Source organism: Dysidea avara, chromosome 3 (genome assembly GCF_963678975.1).
Source record: "Dysidea avara chromosome 3, odDysAvar1.4, whole genome shotgun sequence".
Classification (NCBI taxonomy): Eukaryota; Metazoa; Porifera; class Demospongiae; order Dictyoceratida; family Dysideidae; genus Dysidea; species Dysidea avara.
The window spans coordinates 4,887,232-4,898,782 of record NC_089274.1 but is presented as its reverse complement, the minus strand read 5'-3'; the positions used below and the strand labels follow the sequence as shown (position 1 = coordinate 4,898,782).

Genomic DNA, 11,551 nt, shown 5'->3' with positions numbered 1-11,551 from the left:
GTTGCTGTTGAAATGCATTACCATCTACTGCCACTACAAACTTATGTGCTAAATTGTACAGTAAGATTTGATGGAAGATGGGTGTGCATTGCCAGGGGCGGATGTTGAGGGGGGGGGGGGGGTAAGGAGGCTGTAGCTCCCCTCTCGTTTCTAAGTTAGTACTTGGCCAATAAAATCCTAAACCTTCTATGTGTATCAAAAGCAGATTTATTTCAGGAACTGTTCATCACTACCCACACAAAAATTGTCGAGTCTATGTAACTATACCTACTGTACCTGTATTGTTCAACTCTGTTCCAGGAGAGTAGCTATAGCTTCCTTTTCCTCCAGAGTTCTTCCAAAAAAACTGGTTTCGATTGTGGGTTGCATCTCCAGTTACAAAAGTAGGGTTTTGTTTTATTCAGATAGTTAGCAGTGTTTTCCATTATGGCTATAAGAAGTGATTAGTGTGGTTTTTATATTTAAAATGATTCAAAAAAGTGTTAGTTGGTTAAAGTTATCAGTTTCAGTATAATAATTAATAAGTAGCTACCAACTCAGCCAATAGCAAACTATAGTCTTTTGGTTATTAAGGCAGCTATAGCATATTCACCCACTTTTGTCTATGAAGGTCTGTATCAGTTACCTTTTGATATGACCCCATGCTGTGGGTTATGATGATGGCATTTGTAGCTAGCTATAGATCAGTCTGCATAACCTGGAAGATCTAGAAATGAGTTGACCATCACAACAGCAAGTTCAGAAAGGCCATATTTGTAAATGCACTTTGCTAAAAATCGCCAGTGCCCTGGCTAATAGCTACTAGTACCCTGCTTTGTGCTTCACTGTATTCTTCTGCTTTTCAGTACACTACATTTGCTGATAAAGTGTCACTAGGCTAAGGAGCATGTATACTAATAATAAGTGATCTCAGTTACGTTTAACATCACTACTACTTAGCTATACATGTTTCTGCCTCACAGATTTAGCTGATTAGAGCATGGCAAAAAGGAGCTGATGCATTATGGTACATAGCTAGCTATATCTAAAATGCTTGGTACCTACCAATAAAAAGATTATCATGCATGCATAATAGCTACTAAATACATATTGCAATCAGTCTTGATTTAATGGAAAAGTAAAAATTAATGATATAAACTGAAATTCCATTGTTTTCCACTGAAAAACACTCACAGATTCACTTTTAGAGGGCTTAATTTTCAAAACTTTCCTGGGGGCATGTCCCCAGACCCGGCATGCTAGTGTGCTGTTTCACAGCACACTAATGTAGTCATTATCCCAAATGGCTGATTTGACCATGGATACTACATGAATTTTACCACTAAGGCCTTGTGAGAAGGCTTGATACCTTCTAATGTCCGGCTAGTTACCTATGTCCCTGTCCAGCTTAATCTCCCCCCCCCTTTCAAAAAATCTTACATCAGCTCCTGATTGTTATTATTAAATTGACTACATTTTCATAATTGGTTTGAAACTACCATGTTAAATCTTCTGCAAAATTATTTAACTATATGTATGCATAATAACATGTACTACATGGCTATCTACTACTACAAAAGTACAAAGTCTGTGGAGGCATAAATTATGTGACTGAATTTGCAAGAAGCTTAAGGAGTCTTTGTGCTTGCATAAATCAAATTTACCAATTTTGACACAGTTTTTATTGATCTGAAATTTGAACAGCAATGAGCAACAATATAGAGCAATTAGTGGAGAATAGGGATATGTCACAAAATATTTGGCATAATGGGTAGGTAAAAGCAATGAGCAAAATGTTGGCATAATATGTGCAATTTTTGTGAAGCGGATATAAAAATTGCACAAAAGATCAAGATACTCTAATAGAACAGTCACACACAATAAAATATTGACAATGCATAATGTAAAGAACAAGTGGTGACTGAGATACCCTAATAGAACAGTCACATATGTTAACAAATTAGCTAGCTTCTAGTTATAAGTGTTAAGAGCAAGTGCAGATTGAGATACTCTAATAGAACAGTCACTTAAAGGTGAAAAATTTTAGCTGCGCATTTGGAAATCATCAATCAACAAAAATTAATGCTGAGCAAAATATATAATTCTTGAGCAAAACATGGAAAGAAAAATAGGTTTGAAAAAGCGATACTTTAAACCAAAATTATGATCTCTCAAATTCAAACCATACAACTACATGTGTGTGAAAGTTTTTCAAATGTTATAACATAATTATATGTATGTGCAAATATAAAATTAATGTTTATGTCTACATAACTACCAACTAAGTTTCTGTTTCTGCACAGTTTCCAATATTTTGACTATTTCTGAGGCATCCATTCTGTGTTCTGGGAGAAACTACATAAAAGAAAACAATACATACATGTACCATACTGGCTGCATCTATACACTATTACTCAATTATTATTATCCAGTTACTTATCACTTTCACACTTCAAATCAAAGGAGCCACCCACCCGGGCTACATTCACAATGTAGCCCAGTTGGCGATTTTGTCTGGGCAATACAGCCTTAACATGCTGATTGGTGTAGAAACACCCGCGGGGCAGTGTGCACTCGGCATACTTGAGCAGTGCAAACCCCTGGGGTACAATCACCACTTACCATGTATTTAGTATATGTGCATACAAAATACACGACTATATAATGTTTTCCTAGCTATACACACCACCCTTCCACCGCACCTAGCTCTATTGCCTACTTTTTCCTAGTTCTAACCACAATAACATTTTCCACAAAGCCATAACGTGTATGCAACAACACCAAACAAACAAACAAACAGTCATGCAAATATCTACCACATAACATTGCACCATTGCCATAAATATACATAACAGCACAAAATACAAATAACATTCATACAGATATCTATATACACAAGTACTTTGGGGAAAGGGCAACTGAGGAAATTGTTGGAGTAGGGTGTAATAACTTTTGCACAAGCCACGCAGACAAGCATTGTGGATATGGCTTAACTGGATTTACAGTTGACCACAAAGCAAATATGTCTTTCGATTAGTACAAGATTGCAGCAACGCATCATATATACATAGCAACACAACGTGATAGCAGCAACCAATGAATAATCATATAAGTTAAATATAGCGTAATTGGTTTGGTTTGGCCATGCACAGATAATTAGCACTTCATCCACCTGCACTTGGTCCTCAGTTGCCGTTTAACTATATATGTGTATCTAAGTTCAATATCAGTAATTGGATGCACAAAAACCAAGTAAGCAATGTAACAAAGTTATGCATACAAAGGTTCAATTTTTATTATTATTTTATATATACATACATTATGTGAACAACCGTACAAGCGCATACAACAACATATGCACTGGCACATATACTTAATGCATGATTTTGGGTGGGAGGAAAAAATTTTTTTCTGTCCGCCAACACGCCATGCACTATGGCATGATCTCGTGATCTCAAACCTGTCCAACCAGTTTATTACAATGAATCATTATGATGTCATTACGTTCATGTATCCTACAAGATTGGTTCAACTTTTACCTGAAACAAGTGTTGATTTCAGTTTGTGGTGCTAGCACTGCTAATATACAATGCCTCTCTAATGGACCTTACAGTCAACTCAAGGATTCTGTGTTGCTGGATTTAATTACTTTACTCAAAAGGCTAGTTTATCACTAAAGAATGCTGGCTTCATTTACTATGGTATGGTACGTAGATTTGCACTGTATCCATTCTACACCCACACCAAGGCACGTTAACTTCAATTTATTGTGTTGCAATAAATTACATATGATTAGTATGCATAACTTGAATTTGGCCATGAAAACCAGACAGAAAGTATTTTGTTATCATCACTACCCTACAAGTTGAAAAACATTGGGCTAAGGTGAGAACTAGTGCTATGATTTATTCACCAAGCATTTCGGCACATTTTCAAATATGGACCACACCCCATCATGAATTACCAAAGGTGTTCTATTGTAAAAGATGTGCTGTATAGATCTAGACTCATAATACATACCATAACTCATGATAGCATCTGTTTGTACGAACATGGTTTGTTGTAGTAGAGCTTGTATATCCAATTGTTCACGGAGAAAAGTTTATGACATTATGTACTTATACTGAAATAATATTGAAAAAAAATTGAGGTGAATGTGCATTTTCAACTGGAAATTACATGCAAAAATGTGACTCATAACTGCCTCACATACTCCAATTGACTAGTAAACAAATATCCGAATGATAAATTTGTATCCAAATAAAATCTCAACAAACTAATATCCAAATGAATCAAATATTTGTTGCAGCCCTACTATCAATTATGACATCATTTGTCTTGAAGAGTTAACAGCTACAAATGAGAGCTCTTTTGTGAGGTAGGTGAAGTTTTGATTTCTGGCCTTGTATAATATAGCCATTAGCAAGCACTGTACTGCTTTGCCATCTAATTTTTACATGTGGTAGCATTTTTGATAAGTTTCCCTTAATCTAGCTATCAAGTCTTAAAGTGTAATTGTTGTAATTAATGTTTTCTTTGTACAGTAGGACCTCCATTATCTGAACACCTGTGTGCCAGTTCAATCATAACAGTGTTCAGATAAGTGAATTTGTTTGGATAATAAAGCCCATTCATTTACTGACTTCTAAAGCCTTAATAAAAATAAATAAATATTCAATTACTTTAATAGAACATACACTTACTCTAATAGAACATTCACCTAATAACGAAATGTTTTATTAAAGCAGTCACTTATATTGTTTAGAAAATCAAGATTCAGATAATCAAGTCCTACTGTACTATTGCTTCTGGTAGGATTCCTTACTGTTCTAACCTTTATCTTCAGTGCTTTCTAGATTACGCACACAAATGATGTCATATGTGAGCAAATATTTCTACTGCTGCATATTAATGTCATGCTTCATAGTATGAACTACCAACATGGACTGTCTTAATGAGTAACTTAAAAGTTTATTTAGTAGTTAAACAACGGGCACGAGTGCTCTGCAAGATACAAACGCACAAGCCTGAGGGCCGTTAGGTCTGAAGGTGACGTGTTTATATAGGCAGAGCATGAGTGCATTGTATAATTGTTATGCACCACTCACCTAATAGGTGGGGAGAGTCTCACAGGACAGCTGTGGACAGCTGTGCCAGGTTTATAATGGTGACTGAGCCAAATATTGTAGTGACATTCCTTCTACAGTACCACAGCCACCTGAGATATTGTGTTTGATCAAAGCTAGTATGCTATGGGCTATAGCACTAACCAGCATTGCTGTTCAGGTCTCAATCATTGTGTAGTCAGTGCTTAGCATACGTGATCACTTCGATTGTCTGTGATTGTTCTCTCGAGTGAAAGAAAGTAGCTAATATTAAACAAAACTTTTTAATTCCTACATTGACTAAACTCGAATCTAGTGGCATGACAAAAACTGGATACCACAATCAAATGTATGGTGAGAATTATTTAGAGTACAATAGTTTTATCGACTTATTTGCTCCTTCAAAAATGCAGCAACTAATAAGAAAATCTGGCTCTCTTCAACCACCTACAAGCCTGTTTGTGTCCCTCCCCTTGCCATCTCCTGGATCCGTCCCTGTTATGCTGGCATAGCACTCAGCCTATTATGCTTTGTAATATGCTGGCATATTTGACACAGGTCTATAAACAATTTAATAGCACTGATTAAAATATCAAACTCTCAAAACCAAAATTATCTGTGATATTTCTAGGATTTTTCCATTCATCATAACCAAGTATACGTAGCCAGAACGTCCAGCTGCTGATCCATAATCGAATCCTTTAGGCATGTATATATATATATATATAATACATCCAGTGGTAGCACTCGTATTGGCTTATATCAGCCTGATGCAGATTGGAAGTGTTATACATATTAGCTGTAACATGGAGCATTTGGAATTTTGCCTAATATGTATGCCCTTAACCTTCTGGCTGTCAGGCATACATATCAGGCAAAGCCCTAGCCCATTGCTACAACTGTTACATGTGTACCACATCTAGTGAAGGAACAATTGGAGATTTGATTTACAATAGACTAGGCAACTATTTTGGTAAGAATATTGTGTTGAAGCCACAACATATAATACGAAAAGCTTAGGCACATCAGTTATAAACCACAGCTTGGTATATTTTCAATCTTCCCACATAGTGTGGTATAATAATTATGTATGGACATTCCCATATCCATTTTAAAATGATTCACTACATAGACAGGATACATATTATACATAACTCGCTAGAACCAACCACTTATACCACATACTTTTACACAGCTGGTTATAATCGATAGTACTTTCTTTAGTCCTGCCCACATTGTTGTAGAATATATATGAGGAAGTCTGTCCAGGCATTGTTGGTGAAGACTGGTTGCCTAATAAAGTCACAAGTTAGTGTAAATCATATTGACTGTAGTATGTACATTTATGCTACATCCTGCATAATTATAGTCATATATGTAACAATTACGGTGAAGTAGTGACTATTGTGTGGGATATTACTGTAGTGATATCATCAAGTAAATCCTTTTAAAAATGGGTGAGCAATTGGTATGAGCAGAAAATGGCTGAGTAGGTCATATGGAGTCTCCAGCCTTAATATTGGGCTCTCAAGACCATCTGCACTGAAATTTACATAGAGATCATCTGGGCAACTGTCCAAGGATGTTCATGCCTCTAGCCTCGTGTTTCAGTTGACCAGTGGAATTTCAAGGTGCCAGAACATTCCCAGTGACTGGCACGTGTGTTTAGAAATCCACATAGAAACCAGAGCAAACCATTGACATGGCTGTGGTACAAATGTGTAGTGTGGCTATCCATTTGGTGAAAAGTGAACTTTACTGGTGTGTCTGTAGATCAATGATTATCAAAAATTAGGTCACAAAAAATTCTGTTCACTGCTGCCTATTATTCCCAAAATTATGCTTATCATTCTAATATTCCTAATATAGATAACATGCATACTAACAAACATGTGATTCTTTATTACATCACAACAATGAGTACATAAATGTATTGTAGCCTGTAGCAAATTGCTTCATTGTGTGTACAGTAAGCCATATGGATGTTTCTTCCAAGGCAATAGAGTCCTCTTGTCTGGTGAGCAGTATCCCCTGCTTGTAATGGTAGTGGTGAGCAGCAGTCAAAAATTAATAGTGTTTGTTACCTGTAGTTTTATAAGGGTTTCTAACTGTCATTCACCATAAAAAGTGGAGTGTTTTGTTCATAGAGTGCGCATATTGTCTATGCTATACTCATTTATCTGGACCCCACTTATCTGGATTCTCAGTTTAACGAACTATGGAAATGACTGCTCTATTAGCAGAGTAGTGGCTGTTCTATTAGGAAAAAGTCTACATCTTCCCCCCAGGCATTATTTATTTCCAAATTCACTGCAATACTTCCACAATCATTTGCCTTGGTGGAGAATAATTGTTGAAATTAAATTAATACTTGTTCTAGTATACCTTTATTACATGACAAAACATTCACATTTACCACATGAACTGCTCCAAGCATGTATGGCAGTGGAAGCTTTTCTGGATAAGTGTATGATAACATCCAGCGTGCTTGTTTGAGGAGTTCACCACTGGTCAAAAGCTGCAAGTTTATACAACAATTATCATTCTATTTTCACATGTACTATAATTATTAAATATGCATTCCATTTTTTTCATGCTCAGTCTAGTACTTTAGCATCTTGGTATTACCACTTCAGCATCAACACACATACAAAAAGACAGGAGATGAATAGTTAGCCCCCAGTCAATTACGCCAGCATAATTTAAACCATAGTAAGTAACTAATGCCAGAATAATAGGGATGATTTTTGGAAATTCAACTGTGCAATGCAATCATCAAAAAGTAAATACATATGCATTATTGCTACAATTCATATTTGAAACTATATCAATGGGGTCTTTACTGATTTTACTGAAATAAGAACAAGATACTCTAATAGATCAGTCACTTACTCTAATAGAACAGTCAGGAAATGATACACTCTATTAAAACAGTCAGCGTTTAAGTACAATATTTTGAAAGCATAGCTAATTCTGAACATAATATTTTTGAGCGATACTCAGTATACCTATTCATACACAAGTTGACCCTGTATAGTACTAGCTACATAAACTAGAGTGACCATAAAAACTGGTTAATGATTTGTAATTGTAATTGTGATTTTTAAAGAGGGGTCCACTCTGTAACCGAATACTGACCTTGTGAGCAAAAGAAGAGTACAAAACACAAACAAGATTTTATGGACAAATATGGTGGCATTAATGTAAATTAGAGTTGTACAGAATGCTACATTTTTGGCTTAGTTGATTTCTGATGTATAGCTTCAGTAGTGCTCTGAAAATTACACTTCACTAAATGTAATGCTTAAAAAGCATATGCCATGAAGATATACTACAAATCAGCACTAATGATTAGTAGTTTCCAGTTGATCAAGACAAGTGTTCTAACTATCACTAGGCCACATGTGGTATAGCTTGCTAGTCAGACAGATGTCAGACACAGGAGCTGATTTCCTATGGCTATAGTCTTCTGTAGCATGATAGACCCCCTAAACACATTCATTTATTAATGATCAATGTCTGGGTTTGGAACTTGAGTGAGACTAGTGTACAAAACAATGTTGGTTATGAGAATTAACCGATACACAAATGTAAAATGCATTTGAAAATGTCTACAGGTACATAGTCTCATGAACCAAACTCCTCCAAGAGCAGCTTTTGTAAAATTGCCAGCTATGAGGTGCTTATACTGGGTATAGAGACTGAGCTGGGGCATATCAACAATTGTAATATGTGACCTGATCTTGGAAAACCTACCTTTTTGGCACATTGGTCAATTTTCTGTTTTATAGCTTAAATAAGGTACTGGGTACTCATCTAACTTGTGTCAAACTTTCAGCTTAATATCTTTAAGCATTCCTGAGATATGGCCAATTTTCTCTCCTGTACGTTACAAACTAACTTTTATGGTAATGTATTGAGTTCTGTGAGTGATTAAGGGTGACAAATGGTGACAAATCACTTTGTTTACCAATAATTCCGTTTTTACCATCTAGAATACTTTAAAAGACATTTCTGATGGTTTAATGACGTATTCTTGGTACATTTCTGCAATTAAATCCCATGTATTATTGTCTAAGACTACGTTTTAGCCATTCCAGCACCTGAACAAATCACCCAATTTATAAGTTATAATTGTTGTTCCACGCATGTGAAATTACTACATGGTCTTCCATATCTCCTAAGAAAAAGAAGTTATGGGTGTGAAACTTCACAGCAAGAAGGTTTAATAGTTGCTTTATCCAAATGTGCAAAAAAAAAGTTATATCGAAAAAATTGTTGAAATTTTCAATTGAGTTTTTCCAAGATCCGGTCACATATAACTCTGCATTAGGCCTATATACATACATGTGACCGGATTTGCAAAAATGGATCTCACACACACACACGCACGCACGTACGCACGCACACACGCACCCACGCACGTACACATCTGATTTACCAACTTTGACATAACTTTAGGTTGGAAAGAGCCATTGACATGAAATTTGGCAGCAGTGAGTAACGGCATAGCTTAGATGGAGAATTTTCAAGTTTTTTTTTGAAAATTAAGTTATGATCTTCCAAGTTCATAAAGTTGGATGTGTGTGGAAGATCCCTTTTTACAAATCCGGTCACATTTAGCCTTCTGTAGTACACTAGAGCCTATCCTGTGTACATGTGCTTATAAATAAGTAGGCGTTACCATTGCTATGCAAAGATGACATCTTCGTCTGGAAGCTGAGGTCTGGAAGCTGAGGCTAGTATTAATGTACAAAACAATGTCGGTTATGAAAAGTAACTGTTTTGTGTCTGCATCTGTGTCCGACCATGTTCATACGTACAATAAAATACAACTGTTTAGTGATTGTCTTTAGTGGTTACAACATGCTACATTTAGTCTTGCTACATATCTCTGGTATTACACTATAGGGTCATTCCATACCAAATCAACAAAAAAAAAACCGGACCCCTTTCAATTTTCATGAAATTTGGCACAAACGTGGCCCCTTTCAAGAAACTTTCTCACACCAATATCTGGTTAATTTCATAGGTCTCCCTTTAAGTTATGACCACTCAAAGTTTCTGCTGAAAATTTTATTTTGCTTACATGCCTTCAATAAAATGGCCATAACTTTGCTTGTGATTGATGTAGAAACATCTGGTTTAGATTTTTGAAATGCTTATTAAATTCACTTTCAGGTGATATATAATGTTTTATAATTGCTCAAAGGAAAAGGTCAAACCACAAAAATGTAGCTTTTTCCTTTGATCTTAATTTTCAAAAATATATATTCTTTGATTAAATTTATTTTTGGTTTACATGTTGCTTTAATACCCATCATTCACCACTGAGAGTTTAAAGTTGGGACCAATAGTAGATCATGAGTTATAAGTGTTAATGTGTAGCCTTGTAATCACTGCTGTTTGTATGGTATTTTTCAGTGTATTTCCAATACCAATTGCAAGTTACCTTATATTAGTATCTAATCAAAAACAGCCAAGCTGTAAAAAAAGGTGCGGCCCCCATAAAGGCCATGGTGAAAACAGATGTGAAATCCAAGGTGGCGGCCAAGAAATGGCTGTGATGGTAGGTTAATGGTTACATTTTAATAACAACAATTCAGGTGAATTTGGTGCCAAGACCAAGCGGCACAAAATTCACCTGAATTGCCGTTATTAAAATGTAACCATTAACCTACCATCACAGCCATTTCTTGGCCGCCACCTTGGATTTCACATCTTTTTTCACCATGGCCTTTATGGGGGCCGCACCTTTTTTACAGCTTGGCTGTTTTTGATTAGATATCACTTCTTTTTGTATTTGTATACTGCAAAGCCGGCCTATGGCTGGCTTTGGGGCTTTTTTAACCCATGTGTTTTTTTCTTTACCACAGGAAGAAGAAAAGAACTTAAAGAAGAATTTTAGTACTTCAATTATTTTTGATTTTATTAGTAATTATACAAATTATATACATATATTTATTACATGCTCATTATTCCCCACAGGATTTTTTTTGCAGCTGATCTCTCTACTGGGTGACTTGAAATGTAGCTGAACTATATACAGGATGGTTTCTTTGCAGCTGAACTCTCTGTAACAGGTGATTTGTTTGCAGCTAAACTCTCTACATGGTGGTGTCTTTATAGCCGAACTCTCTACATGATGGTTTCTTTGTAGCTGAACTCTCTATAAGGTGACTTCGTCTAGCTGAACTCTCTACAGGGTGATTTTTTTGTAGCTGAACTCTCTGCAGGGTGATTTGTTTGCAGCTGAACTCTCTACATGATTGTTTCTTTGTAGCTGAACTCTCTACAAGGTGACTTCGTCCAGTTGATCTCTCTACGGGGTGATTTGTTTCTAGCTGAACTCTCTACAGGTGAATTGTTTGCAGCTAAACTCTCTACATGGTGGTTTCTTTGTAGCTGAACTCTCTACAAGGTAACTTCTTCTCTACAGGGTGATTTGTTGTAGTTGAATTCTCTAC

The 11,551-nt window shown here is 36.0% G+C and overlaps 1 protein-coding gene across 2 annotated transcripts in view; it reads right to left on the bottom strand.

Moving 5' to 3' along the window:
- Positions 1 to 2,155: 2,155 nt before the first annotated feature.
- LOC136249015 (uncharacterized) overlaps positions 2,156 to 11,551 on the bottom strand; it is a 39,706-nt gene continuing 30,310 nt past the window's right edge. For both annotated transcript variants that reach the window (XM_066040897.1, XM_066040898.1), the window contains exons 16-18: positions 7,501 to 7,602; positions 6,270 to 6,377; positions 2,156 to 2,334 (exon numbers count right to left, since the gene is read on the bottom strand). In XM_066040897.1, the coding sequence (XP_065896969.1) occupies positions 2,254 to 2,334; positions 6,270 to 6,377; positions 7,501 to 7,602 (291 nt within the window). In that variant the 3' untranslated portion in view covers positions 2,156 to 2,253. The remainder of the gene's footprint in view (positions 2,335 to 6,269; positions 6,378 to 7,500; positions 7,603 to 11,551) is intronic.